General features: G+C 38.3%; 1 protein-coding gene across 1 annotated transcript; it reads right to left on the bottom strand.

Moving 5' to 3' along the window:
- Window positions 1-1,701: 1,701 nt before the first annotated feature.
- LOC149071533 (glycosylated lysosomal membrane protein-like) lies at window positions 1,702-18,214 on the bottom strand. The gene is made up of 6 exons (XM_089247732.1): window positions 18,045-18,214; window positions 15,965-16,234; window positions 10,536-10,730; window positions 8,705-8,932; window positions 6,204-6,469; window positions 1,702-2,382 (listed from the first exon to the last, which is right to left on the bottom strand). Exons 1-6 carry the CDS (start codon window positions 18,138-18,140, stop codon window positions 2,211-2,213), a joined length of 1,227 nt encoding a protein of 408 aa, XP_089103858.1. The 5' UTR covers window positions 18,141-18,214; the 3' UTR covers window positions 1,702-2,210.
- Between the last annotated feature and the right edge of the window lie 235 nt (window positions 18,215-18,449).

Raw genomic sequence — 18,449 nt, forward strand, 5'->3', positions numbered from 1 at the left:
TGTCGATAAAAAGTGAAAAAAGTATGGGGCCAAGGACACTTCCCTGAGGAACTCCACTTGTGACATCTGTCCAACCAGAGAATTCCCCGTTCACCATAACTCGTTGCGACCTATCTCTTAACCACGATTCTATCCAATTCAGCAAGTTGCCCCCTATTCCAATCTCGTGTAAACGCTTCAAGAGTTTGCCATGTTGGACCCGATCGAATGCCTTCTGGAAATCAAGGTAAACAACGTCGACATTTTTGCTCTTACCCAAAGCCTTAGTCACGTAATCATAGAAGCAAAGGAGGTTAGTTACACATGACTTCCCCTTCCTGAACCCATGCTGATTATCCGACAATACATTATTCTCGTCTATCCACTTCACAAACTGCCTTTTGATGATAATTTCCAAAATTTTCGAGAGGGAGCTCGTCAAACTCACTGGACGATAATTAGACACCACTTCTCTACTACCCTTCTTAAATATCGGAACAACGTTAGCCAGTTTCCAATCTCTCGGGACGATACCCTCAGCAACACTACTCCTGTATATCTGTGCGACTGGCCCCAACAATTCATTAGCACCTTCCCTGAGAACCCTGGGATAGATATCATCTGGTCCTGGTGCTTTGCTTGCACATACATTTCTTAGAAGATTTAGGACCTCCACGTCTTCCACTTGAATATCGTTGAGCGTTTTATTACCCCATGCAACACCCGTATATCGAATATCATTATCTCCATTAAAAACCGACGCGAAAAAGTCATTGAAAGCACTACACATGCCTACATTGCTCTCTACTTTTGAGCCTCCTATCGAGAGGGGGCCAACTGTCCCCTTACATCCATTATTGACGTATCGAAAAAATGATTTTGGGTCAGAGCCAATGTTATCTGCCAACCTAGATTCAACTTGCTTTTTACTATCCCTTATCGCTTTCTTCAACAGTCTTCTTTTATCAGTAAACAATGATAGGTCACCTCGTCTACTTTTATACTCTCTGAATGCTCTTTTCTTTTCAAGATAAAGGTTCCGCACGCTATCCGTGAACCATAGAGGGTGTGATGTACAAACACGCTTTTTTCGAACAAAGGGTATGACGTCGTGCAAAACAGAGGACAGCTTCGTACTAAATTCTTCCCATTGACTTACCACCCCTACTGATTCCAACCGGCCTTTGAAAACTTCCGCTAACCTTCTTCGCAAAACACTTATTCGCACTTCACTTATTGATAAGTGATCTGTAAATGTCCGCTGATCCTCCAAGTGATCTGGAAATGTGACTGTGCCGCTCAATGGGAACCACCTGGAACTGTGCTGAGCATCACTCAAATGATCTGTAATTATGCCGAGGATCACTAAGTAATCTGGGCATGTGCCGCTGTTACTGCTGATGGGGTGGGGGGGGGATCAAAAATCGGCTAAAAATCTGCTGACGTGATACTTGAATGGCCCCTACTACAAAATATACAGAAAACTGGCTATATGTAGAGATGCTGATTTTTTTTTTTTTTTGTGGGGGGAGGGGGAATTCATCTCTGCCTCCACTGGCCCTCGAACCCCGGTATCTCATGTACTGGACGAGTACTCTACCACTAAGCTATGGAGACATTTACATTTTACATTTACCTCTTCTGATCATTTTTCATTTCCCTGACTTTCCCTAGCTGCTACGAACACTGTAGATTCACTCAAAAAATAAATGAAACAATGTTAAGTAAATAAATTAGGTTTATGTATCACAAAAAATATGCACTTTCATTAATAATACAAAATATACAATTTATAGCCTATTTACATGAAATATGTATTTGTATACAATTCATACACAAAAAAATGAATGTCTAGTTACTTCCAGATCTCATTAATTAATTTTGTTGTAAAATAGTTCTTCGCTATATTATAGTGATTTCATTACTTTCTCAAGAGATCAAACTTTTAAGAGATAAACATCTAATTTCTCGAGAGATTTGGTAAAAATCACAGGAAACTTTGATTTGGAATTTACAGGGCCACACATGTAACATTTTGTACATGATAAAATCATTATAATACTTCATAATGAAAGTCACACAGTTCCAAGCTCATAACAGTATATGAATCAATCACTCACATTTATCGATAACAATTGATGTGAAAAACAAATTAAATGTAGAAATTAAACAGCATGGACTATGGATATATATAACAATGGGGGGGGGCTGTGTTTTGACAAGTGTTTCTTTCATCCCTCTAAAAGCAGGTCATCGCCATTCTTTCTGTACCTCCTGTACCCCATATACACGATTCCAGCTACAAATATCAGAAATGGTGCGCCAAGCCCGACCGTGATCACAACAATAGCCAACAAGGACAACGAATCTGAAATCGGATGTCCTAATCCCATCATCAGAGACCTGATACATAAGCAAAAAAAAAAAAGAAGCAACAAAAAGAATTACTAAAAATTATCTCTCAATTAATAATACATGTTCTGAAATCAGGATTATTAAGGTTTTGCATAGTTTAGTAAGGACCAGGGTACTCATAAATACCATTGTCTGAAATCTTCAACTTTCATAACCATAGGAGCCATTAAAGTATCGCATAAGCAGAATTTATGCACTGACAGAAAAATTAAGTAAGCTGGGCCAAAAAACCGCCTAGCCTACTATTACTTTACCACACACCAACTCCGGTCACATTGCCATATAACAATTTACTACAAGGTGGGTTGGAAATGAAGGCACCATATAAAGGCCTATGTCTTCCAAGCCTCAGAGACTGGTACGAGTCCCCTATCTAGGAAACTACACTGGCCCGCAAAGGAGCATTTAAAGGGCAAGTCCCCACCCCAACAAAAATTAAATATTGAAGAAAAATACCTTTATAAATATTGTGTTTTAATCAATTTCTGTTGAACTCCTATGGGAGGAAATGATATATATATATATATACAACCTCTGACAATAAAGTTCGGTGAATGAAGTCAGAACGGCCGATCTGGCAACACTGGCGAAGCAAAATACTGCACATGCGTGGCGACAGGTGTTGACCATCTGCAGCCACCGTTGTTCAGTTGAGCGTCGTTTGTGTTCCGTGAAAGACTTGTTTTACAAAGTGCTCGTTTAGTGCGTTGGTTTTTAACTGAGAACAGGAAAATGAACGAACAAAAGATCAATTTAAGTCACTGAGGATGAATCCTGGTGTCTCAGGTACGACCCTGAAATGAAACGCCAAAGCATGGAATGGCGTTCTCCTGCATCACCTCGTCGGAAAAAGGTCAGAGCAGAAAAATCATGCATCAAAACGATGCTAATCACCTTTTTTGATAGTCAAAACATTATCCACAAAGAATTTCTACCTGAGGGAACGACGATTAATGCTGCAAGGTACATTGAAATTTTGACCCGTTTCATGAAACGTCTATGCAGTGTACGACCTCAGTATGCACAACAAGGTTCATGGTTTCTTGTTCATGACAATGCTCGCCCTCACACAGCCAATATCGTCAAACAGTTCCTGGCAAAAAAGGGGGTGGTGCAAATTGAACATCCACCATACTCACCAGATCTCAATCCTCCAGACGTCTTCCTATTCCCACGATTCAAACTCGTTTTGAAAGGAAAGAGATTTGACGATATTCCTGACATCCAACGAAACGTGACGAGGCTTTTGAACTCCATCCCAAAAGAAGACTTCTTGCAAAGGTTCCAGGACATGTATAGGAGATCTCAGCGGTGCATAGTAATGGGAGGTGACTATTTCGAAGGACAGTAAGGTAACTTTTGTTAACATTTCATCTACGTTAATGTTACATTACTATTCACCGAACTTTATTGTCAGAGGTTGTATATCATTTCCTCCCATAGACAGAGATAGACTTGAAAGTCTGTCCCTATACAAAATTGTAAAATTTAAAATTAATATAACTTTCAAACAGTTAAGCCAAGCCAACACTGGCTGTGCTACGCGATTGCATTCTGAGCTGCAAAAATCTGGTTTTGGGAAGGGGTGGTTATGTAAAATCTACCATTAAAATAGCCTGCACTGTTCTAACCACATCTAAAAAAGTGGTTTTCCATGGGTTGAAGCTGTGCAGCGATGAGGGTGTGGATCCAGCTTTACATGACTGATATTGATTATTTATATAGATTTCTCTGATCAAAATTAAAACTATTACCCTAACTGAATGACTAACAAAACATTATAGGCAAAACAATCAACACTGTTTTTTTTTCATTTGGGTCCTACAGAAACAACTCCTGGTGTTCCACAGAGGAAGCCACGAGGCTTACAAACGTAAGTAACAACAACAAACAAATACGATTCAGGAAACTAAAAAATTGCAATATAGTGTAATACAAAAAGAAAGGATAAATCAGATCAGTATGTAGAAGAACAACATACGGATGCAATTCAAAAGCGCAATATAGCACCAGTAGATGCCATTTGGTATCAATGCAAATGTTTAAAAAAAATTGTAATACATGCATGAATATAAAATATCAAACCACACATAAATATATAGATATATGAAAATAGTGAGAAAAGAAAGAATTAAAAATAAAAAGTAAAAGAAAAGGAATTAGTTGAATGAAAATTTGATTAATTATTCAAAAATCAAAAAGTTGGCCATTTATTCATTTTTTATTTCTTTGTACATTACTATCATTAAAAGAAAATCTGTTGTCTTCCTCGTCATATATTGGCACTTTCCACGCTTCACACAGTTGAAAAGTGCTCTAAACAAACTTACTATTTTTAAAAGAACTTTTTTAGTATGTTAGTATCATTCTAACCATTTAATACTTGTATGTCAGAAAATTATATTGAAACAAACGAGTAATGGCGTCTCAGGTGACATGCAAGCACTCCAGGAAAAAAATTAAAGAATAATGGGGAACGATTTGAAAAGTGTGGGCAAATCATGTAAATATGAGCCCTGCTGCCACATAGCTTTCTTGAACGAGTGAGTAGACAAGAGGAACTCGGTTCTCTCACTCATTCACTATCTCAGTCATCCATTCAATCACAGGTTACTTCGGGCGTGGTAGCCCAGGTCGCCTAAGATACTCGCCTAAAGTACCAAAGGATGTTTAGAGGTGTCGCGAGTTTGATACCCGGTTCGACCTTGGCAGAAAACTTTCCTGGCACAGGGGTACAACAGAAATGGCGACATGACCACAGAAAAATTGATACCGCAGAGAGTCCCCCATCGAGGGGTTAGATCACAAACGATGAGTATAACAAAAAAAAAAAACAACAACAAGCCAGCCGTTCGGAATTGGCAAGAAATTGTAGGTCCCGGTCTAATTAGCCCTCTTGTGCAGAAAATGACCGTGGTGTGACAAAAATGATCAAATGAACAGGTTGTTTCTGTCACTTGCTAAAGAATACACGTCGTGACAGACTGCTGTCCTCCTACATACAAAATTTACTGGAAAGGGCAGGTTCTGGCACCTATGGTGCAATTTGTGGATACCCCCCCCCCCCTCCCTGTTTGATTTTTTTTTTCAGGAACAAAAATACCAACCTGACACTTGCCCTCATGATGGCAGGCACGTACATGCTACCACTGAGGCTATCTTGTACTTGACACAAGTGAGGGAAAAAAGGGGATGTACTATAAAACTGGGAAGCTTTACAGCAGGGATCTTTAATGCATGGCTCGCAAACCCTTTGGTAACATGTACAATATAGCTTAGCTGCCTGTGGGTCTCATTAAAATGTCAAATGTTGCCTGCGCTGTGTCAACAACACAAGGAAAAAACTTTTATGCGGTTGCATGCACAAATGTTCAAATTTATTATAAAAAACAGCTAACAGCTACTTCATCAACTGTTACCTTTGTTACATTGTAACATTTTAGTCATCTTTGGGTGGGAAGGAAAAGCTTGGTCATCACCATGTTGCCCACAAGCACAGGGACCCTTTTCCTTACCCAGTGCTCAGAAGATTATGTATCTGTAACCAGGGCAGGCGGGTCTGGTGCCTTGGGCGCTGGACTGAGGGGAGCACTGAATCTACCCTTTAACTGTTTCTTCTACATTACATGGGGGCATTAAATTAGGTGCTCTCCCCAAGTGGCAAAGTATTTAGTTGAAGCCCTGTCTGTAACTAACACCCTGGTTGGACCACCTATTAAAAAAGACAAGAATAATATAGTTCCAATAACATTATCCTTTATAGTTTTATGCATGAAATTTTATGCACAAACAACAAACCATAGTTTTACCATGTAGTGTAATTCGTTCCGGAATAAAATCCATCTCCGCTAGTTCCAAATGTCATTTTCCATGAAACGATAGAAAGTGGATCTTTGCCAAAAAATGCAACAGCGATGCTTGGTGGGCAAAGGACTTCATATTTCAAAGGAGACATCTTTGCATCAGATGAATTTGCTACCGTGGGAGTAGATCCGATGTAAGCCACAGGCTTCCATGACACAAAACCTTTGCATTTCTCACTGCCAACTTCACACGGAGACAGGACGCTTTTCACCTGAGGAAGAAAGGTAATAATAACATCAATCAAAACAAATATCAATACAGTTGAACCCTTATCAAGACAAGGTTGAGGAAGACCCTGAAAACATTTCTTACATACCAAATTTTGTATTAACAAACAAAACACGAATTTTATTATATATATCCAACATGAAAAATATTTAATTAGTATTCAACGAGTTTGTCTTAATGAGGTTTGCCTGTAAATACAGTCGATCCTGCTTGCTTAGTATGCTTAGACTTATTTTCATTGTCCCAACTCTAACTAGGGCTAATAAAGATTTCTCCTTAAAAATGTTTTTTAATGCTGTTTTTTTAAAGTTAAAGTGTGATCTACTGTAACTCTTAATTCAGACACATTATTTTCCTCATTGAACTCAAAATAGGCTCATTATTTTCTACAGTGAAAACGCTCTACAATGATGCTCTATGTAAGAATAAATCCCTTTATAATGATTTTTTTTACGCTTTTCTAAAATATTTTCTAAAAAGATTTTGAAATCGTTAAAACAATATTTTTTATATCTCACATAAAATTGCTTTCAATGATTTTTTTAAATTCACTTGTTTTTGTTATTTTGAGGGAGTCTAACATTGGTATTTTTCACCACCCGAGTGTTAATGGAGTTGTCTGTATCACTAATTTCTGGGTAAGGCTGGCCGTCTACTGGAAGAGACAACACATGGCAGGCTACGTGAGCAACAACAGCTGTCATCAAGTCAGATTACTAAGGGCATCTGACGTCGTCCACTGAAAACAATCTTTACATGCTACTCAATTCGCGACTGCACTCCATGCAGACAAATGTGTTTGATTTTAACCTTGAGAAAATATTGAAAAACTAAAATTTTTGAGAAATTGATCCAGAAGACTTGTATTTATCAAGTCCATATTTAATGAGACATCTGACACAAACTCAGAGAAGGCATTCATGTTGTGAATAAATGAACATTAATGATTAAACTATTACTACTTACCATCATAACCCATAAACAGCAATTAGCAAATTTCAACTCCCATATTCCCGCAGGAAAGAGAGATGGAGTAAGGAGAGGGAGAAAAAACAGTGAGAGAGGTGCGAAAAAAAAGTGAACAATTGCACTGTGCACATATGCAAAGCCAGCTAGTCATATAATATCACAAATTTTTCGGATATGCTGCTGTCACTGCTCAAAATCGTTTCTAGTGGAAGGCATTTCCCTACTTTCTATGTAATGGGATCAGTCTTGCCAATATATTGTGGATGACCAGCCTAATACATGAAAGTGCATTATTGTAAACTAAAAGTAAACAATAAATCTTTAAAATGACCATTTCTTAGACTATTACAGTTGACGCTCATTATAATGACCATGCGTTATAACGACCCTTCCATTATATTGGCTGATATACGATAAGTCCAAAAATGTTTTCCTATTCATCCCATGTTATTTTTCATCCAGTTTAACAACCCCACAAAGATTTTTCAAAAAAAAAATGAACAAAGATTATGTTTATCTTGACCTGTGATTGGAGAATTTCGGTTTTTGGTATAATCTGTTTGTTATATAGTGAGAGAGAGAATGTAATGTCTGAAAATTAAATGTGCGTGACTGTTGCATGACTAACCAGTAGCATTAAAGCCAGGGGAGCTGTAGGTGCTCGAGCACACACAGAATTTTGTAGCTTGGACCCGAGGGACCCCAGAATTGATTCAAAAATCCACATATTCTACTACACAAAGCCCAAGACGAGCACCCACATGTCTGAAACAATTCTGACGCCCCTGTGAACCACCATTTCATTTCTCTAGGTCTGGGTTTCTTGGAATCCTTATTGAGGAGAAAGGGTCCTTCAACATAAGGGCATTCCATCCAATAGGCATTCACAAGAACCACTTAAAATAAGGAGATTCTTTTATAATTGTATGATCTTTTCATATATATGTTAAAATTTTTTTTGAAGGTTGAAATTTGAAAATTTTGAAACTCGTGAAAGATTTTTGATGGGAGAAAAAATGGGACAAAAGATGCATATTACATAATATCTCATTATTTTTCAAGGAATATGAAATCCATCGATTTCAAATTGCAATTGGAAGCACCTACTGCAAACAGTAATGCATGAACCACGGTAATGTATTGATTTGAGACTTGACATATAAATACACACAAATATGTTATATCATTATTCAAAAAGAAACATAGGATGACAATTAAATAAATAAACGAAAGAAAGAAATTTTCTCACAGTGAATACACCTGGTGAATATTCGTCATTCATAGACTCATCATTCTTGGTTCTCCATCGTTCCTTGTTTTTTGGAGATGAGGTCATCACGGTCAGGCTGGCTGCAAATCTAGATTTGGCATCCAAAATACCCAAATCAATTAGGTAAAGTGCCATTTCGGTGGCATTGCCAGTAAACCATAGATGAGGGTACTTCGTACTTTGCGTCACAACAGCAGAAACTGAAAACTATAAAGAAAAAAAACCACAAATTCATTTTATATAAGCAAAAATTACACTTCCTTTTTTCTTATTATTTAGAGAATGCACTCATTTTGACATTACAGTTAATCACCACTAATTTGAAAGTTAGACGATTGCACTTAAAGGCTTAAATTTTCTGCATTGTGATAGCCATATACAGGGTTTTCTGTTAATGGACTGACAAACACTCAGAGGGTTGTTAGTAGACATCAAGAGGAACAAAAATTGCAATGAAACATGGTGTCACAAACCATGTTGAGAGGGTGAAAATTGAAAAAAAAACGCATGCAAGCTCTGAGTCCAGAGGAGACGAAAGGTGGATGTCAGTTGATCGCTGAATGCATTTGTGGGTTCGCTCACCATATCTGAAGTAAGCAGCATGCGCTTGGTTAGGATCATGAGCTAGGGATGACATAAATTACCATAAGCATACTTAGTATCTTTGAGCGCATCTGGGAATCGTTTTTAGGTTGCTGTGCAATGACGTCAGCGGCCACAACTTCCAACAACTCCTGTAATAATTAATCAAATAAATTTTTTTGTAGTTATTATTGTACTTTTTGTCATTCCAGCATGACGTCAAAACCTGCATGTGCTTTTTGCAATTTTCACCCTCTCAAAGTGGTTTGCGACACCATGTTCTATTTCAATTTTCGTTCTTCTTGATGTCTACTAACAACCCTCTGAGTTTGTCTGTCCATTAACAGAACACCCTGCACATTTTCTTATATGCTATGTCCCGAAAGTTTATAGACTCTTGTTTCTTCTGCACAACTTTGTAGCACATGGTGTAATGACAATTTTTTTACCCAAAAGGGGAAAAAACATTTTTTATTGGATCACTGCTTACACTGCGCATGGCTTACTCAATTAATCGGGCCATGTTATACTGGGTCATATTTTTGCTCCTTTAAGAATGGGCCCTTAACAAGGTTTGGCTGCATTTCTTATATTTTCTTATATTATATTCTTTGGTACTCCACATCAAACTACTGAAGAGTACCATGATACTGCTGTATTAACCCTTTAAAGTCCACGATTGCCCAGCATGGGCGGAGATATGAGGGGGGGGCGTGGAAGGCATTGCGCCCCCCCCCAGCATCGAAGGTGAAGTCGACTGATCTAATGCATATATGTATAGATGAATCATCATCATCATCATCTTGCCCCCCCCCCCCCCAGACTTCCAAGTCTATCTCCGCCTATGCTGCCCAGATAGAGAGTATCGGTGTATGTTTTGGGGGCTTTTGTGAGGCAGAAAAGACGAAAGCTTTTGTCAGAAGCTGGAAACAGAAAGGCATGTCTAAATCAAATGGGAGGGTGGGGGAGAAAGAAAGTAGTCAAAACTTGGGCGAGTGAACTTTGGGAAAAAATATCTGAGCGGTAAAGAGTTAATAACATTGTGAAATGGAAATAAAATTAGCATTTTAAACATCAAACATACACTGTTGTATTCCAGAAAAAAAAATCTGAATTTCCACTGCAGAACTACTTAGAAATACAATAAAGACAAACAGTATAACATGCATGATAAAAACAATTATGAGGCCTATAGGAATCAATACACAAACAATTGAGTTAGGCCTACCTGTACTTTGAACGTCCCACCTGTCAAGAATATATCATCAGTACCATTGGCTGCTGAGAATGCCGAAACCATGTCCTCGGAAAATGACAAGCTCTCGTTAAGGCTGCTCCAAGAGAAATCATTAGGGCTGTAGTTTGTGACATTGCTGCCGTGTATGATGTTGACAAGATCATCAGTATCAGTGTATCGCCATAGCTAAACAGATGCAAAAAAAAAGCACCAACTCTTTTAATGCTAGATATTGAAGCAGTATTTTAACAGCAGAAATGTTCTTTTCAGCTATATTCATTTATGGGTTCCTCCAAGACCGCTGTTATGTTCAATATCACCTTCAGTCTTAATTTTTTATAACAATAAGAAGGAAAATAGGATACCTTCCCCCTTCTACCGGATAACTTGGGATTACATCGCCATTTGGTTCATATGTCTGTATTAGCAGGATCAAACAAGATATCAGCCTAAGCAAATACATTCTATTCCGACACAGGGATAGTTATGTAAGTACCCAAGTAAGCTGATCAGATGTAGAGAGATTGAGATCCAGGCCCCAGGGCTGTTTTAAGAGCATTATGGGGTCCTCCATGCATATTGATTTATCTGAGGTGCTCTAGCTCAGTGGTTCTCAACCAAGGGGCCTGGGCCCTGGTTGAGCCCCTAGTGGTACTGGGATAATTCAAGGGGGGCACGGAAGAAAATGGAGAAAGGGGCCATGACAGGTGCTTTGGAGGGCTGCAGAGAGCTGATAAGAAAAATTAATACAAGATATACAGAAGACTGGATGTTGTGAAGATATTATTTGAGATGTTAATTTTTTAAGGAAGGAAAAAACTCATCTCTGCCTCTACCGGGAGTCGAACCCGGGTCCCTCGATTGCCGGACGAGTGCTCTGACCACTAAGCTACAGAGGAGATAGAGATTTTCCTTCGCTAGAGTGTATATGTGCTGAACGGAACCGTGCAATGGACGGTGAACCAATCAGCTAATAGCTCATGGACGACGAGCCACCAGAGGGCTATATATATGACATGAATGTCGCTCTCCACTTGTTAATACAAGATATACAGAAGACTGGATGTTGTGAAGATATTTATTATTTGAGATGTTAATTTTTTAAGGAAGGAAAAAACTCATCTCTGTCTCTACCGGGAGTCGAACCCGGGTTCCTCGATTGCCGGGTTCGACTCCCGGTAGAGGCAGAGATGAGTTTTTTCCTTCCTTAAAAAATTAACATCTCAAATAATAAATATCTTCACAACATCCAGTCTTCTGTATATCTTGTATTAACAAGTGGAGAGCGACATTCATGTCAGAAAAATTAAATTGTGAAGAAATATAAAGCTTTTATATTAGTGACTATACATTAACAGAATCCAACAAAACCACCCATAAAGCCAGGGCCGTTTTAGGGCATGGACCCACCCGGGCCTCACCGCATTTCACAACAAGTTCCCTAGGATGGGGTTTTTCGCAGGCCCCCGGCTAGATTTTTCACAGACTCCTCTATATTAAATTTAATGTGAAAAACAAAAAATGATGAAAACCATATCAGGCTCCGGGCTGCAGCTCTGTCAGTCCCACTCTTGTGAAGGGTCATGCCCAGTGGCCCCACAGTCCATAAGTGACCCCACCTTATGATATTTTGTATAGTACAATTAATTTTGAAAATAAGTAAGAATAATGTGGGCTGTTTATTTCCAGCTAAGTATGGGACTACCATAGCATCACTTAAACTGGGGGGGGCCCATGATGTTGAGACAGTCCTGAATAGAACTCGGACTAGCGGGGAGATCAGTAAATTCTAAGCCAGTGGTCTGGAGGCCAATCTTCTTTGCAAAATTTTCATTCAGTATAAATTCACTGAAAAAAATCAATTCAATGCATATAAAGAATCTTGCTTCTAGATGGAAGTTAAAGACTCTGGGTAAGACAGGGGAACCACGAGAAAAAAATATGGTTCAAAGGGGGCCATGGTCAAAAAAAGGTTAAGAAACACTGCTCTAGCTGACTAAAAAAGCCTGCTGATTCATATGCTCAATCTTGAAAATCTTAACCACATCTCATTATCATAAGGCTCTTTAAGCACTCAATCCCCCTCCTCCAGATCATGCCCAAATGAACACCAGGTATTAAAATGGCACCACCACCGCCAGGGCTGTTTTTAGAACAGCAATGATTTGATTATTAAAACCTACTCCAAAATTCAGGGTAGTATTACTCTATACAAGTCCACCCGGACATTACCTACAGTCCCCAGCTACATAGAGGGAACATTCTGTTAATGAAACCAGATCTATGTGGCACTTTGTAGTACACAGTACTTTGTACAATGGGAACAAGTAACTCGAAAATTACTGTAGTTCAAAAATCAGAATCTTTTTCATAAAGCTCAAACCAAGCATCCAAAGCTCTAGAAAGTTTCCAGAGTCCTGGTTATCACAGGTTGAGGTGCTCTATAAGAGAACCAAAAATTTGTAATATGGTAAGGTACATTCATAATGGCTGAAAAATGTTTCAAAAAGTATTTGTATATTGTTCCGGATAATGTCTCTCGCAAGCACGGACAACACAAATTTATTTTACAGAACAACTATGTGTACGTATTCACAAGCAGCGATTTGAAACACAAGCTACAAATAAGAACTTGTCTTCAAAATAAAATTCTACAAACTCAGGGCCGTCATTTCATTTTTAGTGTATTTTCAAAAGCCGGGGGAGGGCCATTGCCCCCCCCCCTAAATGACAGACCTGTACAAACTGCTATTAGATCTCTTTTGGTGCCGCTACTCCATAGGTATGGGAGAAGCTTCAAGGAAATTCTACCATCTTCTCGTGAGCTCCCAGCCTTTCCCTTAGTGTCATGGTATCACAAACTTATCAGGACTATTGCCAAACATGCCCACTTGGCAATAGAGAATTGCATTAATGGTTATTCACATGTGAAAAATGGCATAATACATGATAAATAATGACTAAATATTTTTCATAACATTATTAAGGTTAGCTACGCCATCAGGCCAATAGCCAAAAATTTCTTTCAGAGGGAGACCACTTGAATTTTAGGAGAGAGGACCAAAGTCAATCGAACAATAGATATGGCCATGTTTTTTCTAGTCATTTTTTCACATTTTAAGAGGGACAGTTCCCCTCTCACTATGGCCTTGGCTACCACAGTAAAACCTCTCAGGTACACGTGGAACAAGGCAGAGGTTCATATTAAACGTTTGACACCGGCTGCTGGCCCTCCTCGATTAGTGATACAGATATTGCCTAGATACAATCTTCTTGTGAGCTCCTAGCCTTTCCCTTAGTGTCATGATCTCGCCAATCGGCGAGTTATCGGCGCTGTTGCTGATATGATGGGCCTCTATATATATAGGCAACCTGACACAATTATTTCTGTGGCGCCACTCAAACAAGGGTATTGGGGGACCAGAATACCTATGCAGCTGGTTGACTGATGAAGCAAGTCTCCCCAATCCAGCATCGTGATTTCTAAAATATTTCTTTATGTTTGTAGCGAGCCTTTTCACAAGCTGATAATGTTTTTCAAGTATACATACAATTGCTCAAATGTTAGTTAATTGATCATTCACAATTCTTGCCTCAAGATGCCTCCTAGAGTCTATAAAAAAGTTTACTGCCAAAACCCAAAAGCGGGACAGTTGGCCCAGTCAATTTCAGGCTTTTGTCGGCCCCAATATATTGACCCCTATGATTCAGGGATAATTGACACCATTGTCATACATTTTTGTGATAATTATGGTTAGCAATGGCAAACCTAACGATCTAAGGAATCAGAATATTGATATCCTAGGGATCGATATATAGGAGCTGGCAAAACCCTGTAATTCTGACATTGGCCGGGTCAACTGGACAATTTTGGGCTTTGGCAGTAGTATACAGGGTGATTCAGAAAAAAATGAGAAAAACTAAGAGGTGGTAGTACACACAGAAACAAACAATTTTCATCAAAGAAAATGCATGGTCTAAAATGAAATGCAAAAGTGCTAACACATTTTGAAATGGCTGCTCAGCAAACGTTAAAACAGCATTTCTGCTGAAATTTATTGGGAGAACACCATGCATGCAAATGTAACCTGGAAAGAAGAAATCGTATGCAAATCTGTGTCAAAGTAAATAAAAGGTGCGGACGCCAGCCCTGTGAAGTTATTCTAGCATGCAACCATTCTAACAGTTGTAACGCACGGGATAATGGTGCACTTTAGTAATACTGAAAAAGCAGATATGCATTACATTCACGGAGCTGCAAATGGAAGTATCACAGAGGCAGCACAAATGTAAAGTGAGCATTTTCCCCACAGGCAGTTGCCCAATCCAAAAGCATTTGGTTGCTTGCATCGGTAGCAGCATGAAACGAGGCTGGCGTCCAGTGACGCAGATGTGCATACGGTTTCTTCTTCTTCCCCAGGTTACATTTGTATTCATGGTGTTATTTTTCTCCCGATACATTTCAACAGCAATGCAGTTTTAATGTTTGCGGAGTGGCCATTTCTAAAGTGCTAGTGTGTTTGCGTTTCATGTTAGACCACGCATACTTTGATGACAATTGTTTGTGTTGGTATGTACTATCGCCTCTTAAAGTTTTTCCCACCTTTTCTGAATCACCTCGTATGTACTCATAAATAGTAAAGTTTTAAATAAATGTCTGGTGCATCTTCTCACTATGTAGTACTGGCAAATATTCTCATAAACATGTCAAGGTAAGGAAATAGAGACTATGTAATTATTTTCCTGGGTTCTGAAGTGTTTTTTAGTAGTGCTGTGTGAAAGAAAATGGACAACTCAAGTCTAGTCAAATATCCTTCAGATATCTCTATGCTAATCTAGATCAATTTCAGTACTCCTGTGTGAGGAGAGACTAAATAACCTTTTTCCTTCTTTCAAACCAAGCACAACTCAAGTCTTTGGCCTTGGGAAATTTATTGCTTAGTGAGTTGCGCTGGAAGTACAAGTGTGTGTGTGTGTATAAATCTGAGTGTGTATCTAGTGTTGTGCCTAGTTTTTCAGTGCTGCCATCTATATTTCAGAAGTGTAATGATTGAATATTTGTACCATTTGCAGGCCTGTTGCTCTCTGTGACAACACTTTTTAATGGGGACATAAGCTGATATTTCTGCCTCGAAGTTGGGTACCACAGGCCTAAATAACCTGTGATGCCTTGAAGAAAATAATAACTGAGAGAATCAGGTAAACTCTTGTCTCTATTCTTATTATTCAGTAAATCAATGGCTCAATATGACACCCCCTGGGAGTCATGATGCATGCTTTGAGAAACAGTGAACTTTAATGTATTTTCCTCCCTAAAAGAATTTCAGTCCCATTGGTTGGCTTAATCAAGAGATTACACTGCATATACTCAAGACAAGCTTTGAATAATTATATCAAAACAAGGAAAAACTTTTAAATACTTCATTTAAGACCAGCGCAGTGGAGTATTGAGGTGGATTAGAGAATGATATGGATCCTTCTTGGAACCTACTGACTTCTTCACAATCAATATGAAGAGAAGTATTATGAGCAGTTCGTGAAACTATAATGGTTGGTAAGCTATAGGTCGTCCACAAATAATGTATTGTATCCTCCGGGCCATCTGCAATAACGTGAACTAGATTTAAGTTTGGCACGTCATTAGAATTTTCTCTTTCTGCTGCTGAATCGCAAGTCAGATTATATGAAAGCTGAAAAGGAGGGAAAAAGAAACATTTAGTAATGATTCAATCACCACAAAAGCACAAAAATTCAAGTATATGTAACTTTCCCTTTCTACTTGGAAGGTAGATGTACACATAGTTCATACATTCAAGTTCTTGGTCAGTTTCTTTCAGTTGATCAGAAAAAATCAGCCAAAATTTTTTCTTAAGGATCTATGAAACGTACTGTACATTGAAAAACAATTATCATAATTCTTCAACAAAAGGCATTAGTATACATTTGGGGCCGTTCAAGTATTACGTCATCATCGATGGGGGAGGGGGGGTTTTGGATAATGCTTACGTCATCAACCACCCTTTATGAAAATATGCGTTAGGATTCAGAGGGGCAGAGCTGATGACGAAATTTTGCTGACAAGGGGAAGGGGTCAAAAATGGCTAAAAATTTGCTTACGTAATACTTGAATGGCCCCTTTCATCTTGAACCCCCCCCCCCTTCCCGAAATAGCTCAATAATAATAATACAGGATTTTAGTTTGAAGAAAAATATCCTGTTTTGGAACAAATAAAACGAAAAAGGCACGATTGAACATTTAGGAACCAGTTATATGGGGAAGAAAAATAGAGTTGAAATGTTTTCATACATCCCATATGACCAAATGGGGCACATGGTCATCATATTCACTTCCCGACTTATTTCGGATATATAGTTATCAATCGGTTATTACAACTTATTACAGTAACCCTGAATCCTGATGTAATCGCATTAAGCAGTGTATCAACTACAGTAGCAATACTACAGCCACCAACAGTGTTGCTTTTGTATGTCTCTGTAATAGCAGGGCCTTGGCAAGGAAGAAGAGGGAAGTGGTGCTCTCAGCAAATAAGGATAATAATAATATTTATTAACCAATCAATGAATTAGTTTTGCATTAGCTGTGATAACAATAACTTCACAGATAACATTAACATGACAAAAGTATGACAATTTACCCGATCATCCACATTATTTACCCATTAGTTTTGTATCTGCAATGAGTAAATTAGTTTAGCTGTAATAACAATAACTTCACTGACAACAATCAACATGATAGGTGTGGTAATTCATCCGATCAGCAACATTTACCCATTAGTTTTGTATCAGCAATGAATAAATTAGTTTTGCTATTAGCTGAGATAACAATAACTTCACAGATAGCATTAACATGAATGATAGGTTAATTTGTCCGATCAGCCGCATTTACCTTTTAGTTTCCTATCAACAATAAATAAATTAGTTTTGCATTAGCTGTAATAACTTCACTGATAGCAATCAACATGGCAAGTGTGGTAATTTATCCGATCAGCCGCATTTACCTTTTAGTTTCCTATCAACAATAAATAAATTAGTTTTGCATTAGCTGTAATAACTTCACTGATAGCAATCAACATGGCAAGTGTGGTAATTTATCCGATCAGCCGCGTTTACACATTAGTTTCCTATCAACAATAAATAAATTAGTTTTGCATTAGCTGTAATAACTTCACTGATAGCAATCAACATGACGTGTGTGGTAATCATAACACCATCTCCTAGACACGGATACTTCACGAGCCCATCTGTATTCAATTCATAGTGTTAGAAAGACAAAGAAAATCGCGAGAATAATTAACCCGGGCCACAGGGCTCGAGCCATTTAGCCCCCCACGGGCAACTGATACCACAACTATCAACAGCCTTGAACACAAAGCAAAACGGATAAATTCTTCATTTACGCAGTTAAATTGAAAGAAATTTTAAATTAGTGTCAGTGATTGATTTTTGATAAATTTCATTGAAATAAATTCAAATTCGTACTTTCCGGCGAATAATGCCCTCACTCTTCACAAACAATGTACTTATAAATAATAATATAAATGAGTTTAAAGAGAATTTATAATTTATTGAACTCATGGTTTTATCACAGCTGACACCAAATGTACTAGTAAAATATACCAAACACCACCAATGGCTTTTGTTTGTAAATATCGCTGACCTCACATGACATCGTATTAGCGTTCTGTGCCTTTTCAAGTTTTCATTTGAAAGAGAAAAAACAGACAAAGCTATTATAGATGCCGCTGCAACTTTGTAAGTCATGCGAGTTTGATGACCATACAACCCGTATTTTATTTCGTACTCGTCCGTTTACAACTGACCATATTTCTTCGAGAAAAATATTAAAAATTTGATCCGCAAATACGGGACACCTCCAAACAGTCC

This window comes from Pholcus phalangioides, unplaced genomic scaffold (genome assembly GCF_987345545.1).
Source record: "Pholcus phalangioides strain wild (caught in Gottingen) unplaced genomic scaffold, Ppha-v1.0 ptg000018l_1, whole genome shotgun sequence".
In the NCBI taxonomy this organism is placed as follows: Eukaryota; Metazoa; Arthropoda; class Arachnida; order Araneae; family Pholcidae; genus Pholcus; species Pholcus phalangioides.

What these genes read in the sequence shown, in the direction of transcription:
- LOC149071533 (XM_089247732.1), bottom strand. Translation starts at nt 18,140, where the DNA reads ATGAGTTCAATAAATTATAAATTCTCTTTAAACTCATTTATATTATTA. An exon ending in AGGGCATTATTCGCCGGAAA is followed by an intron (nt 16,235 to 18,044) that starts GTACGAATTTGA and finishes CCTCCTTTTCAG; the next exon opens with CTTTCATATAATCTGACTTG. An exon ending in GTGGGACGTTCAAAGTACAG is followed by an intron (nt 8,933 to 10,535) that starts GTAGGCCTAACT and finishes TTTTCTTTATAG; the next exon opens with TTTTCAGTTTCTGCTGTTGT.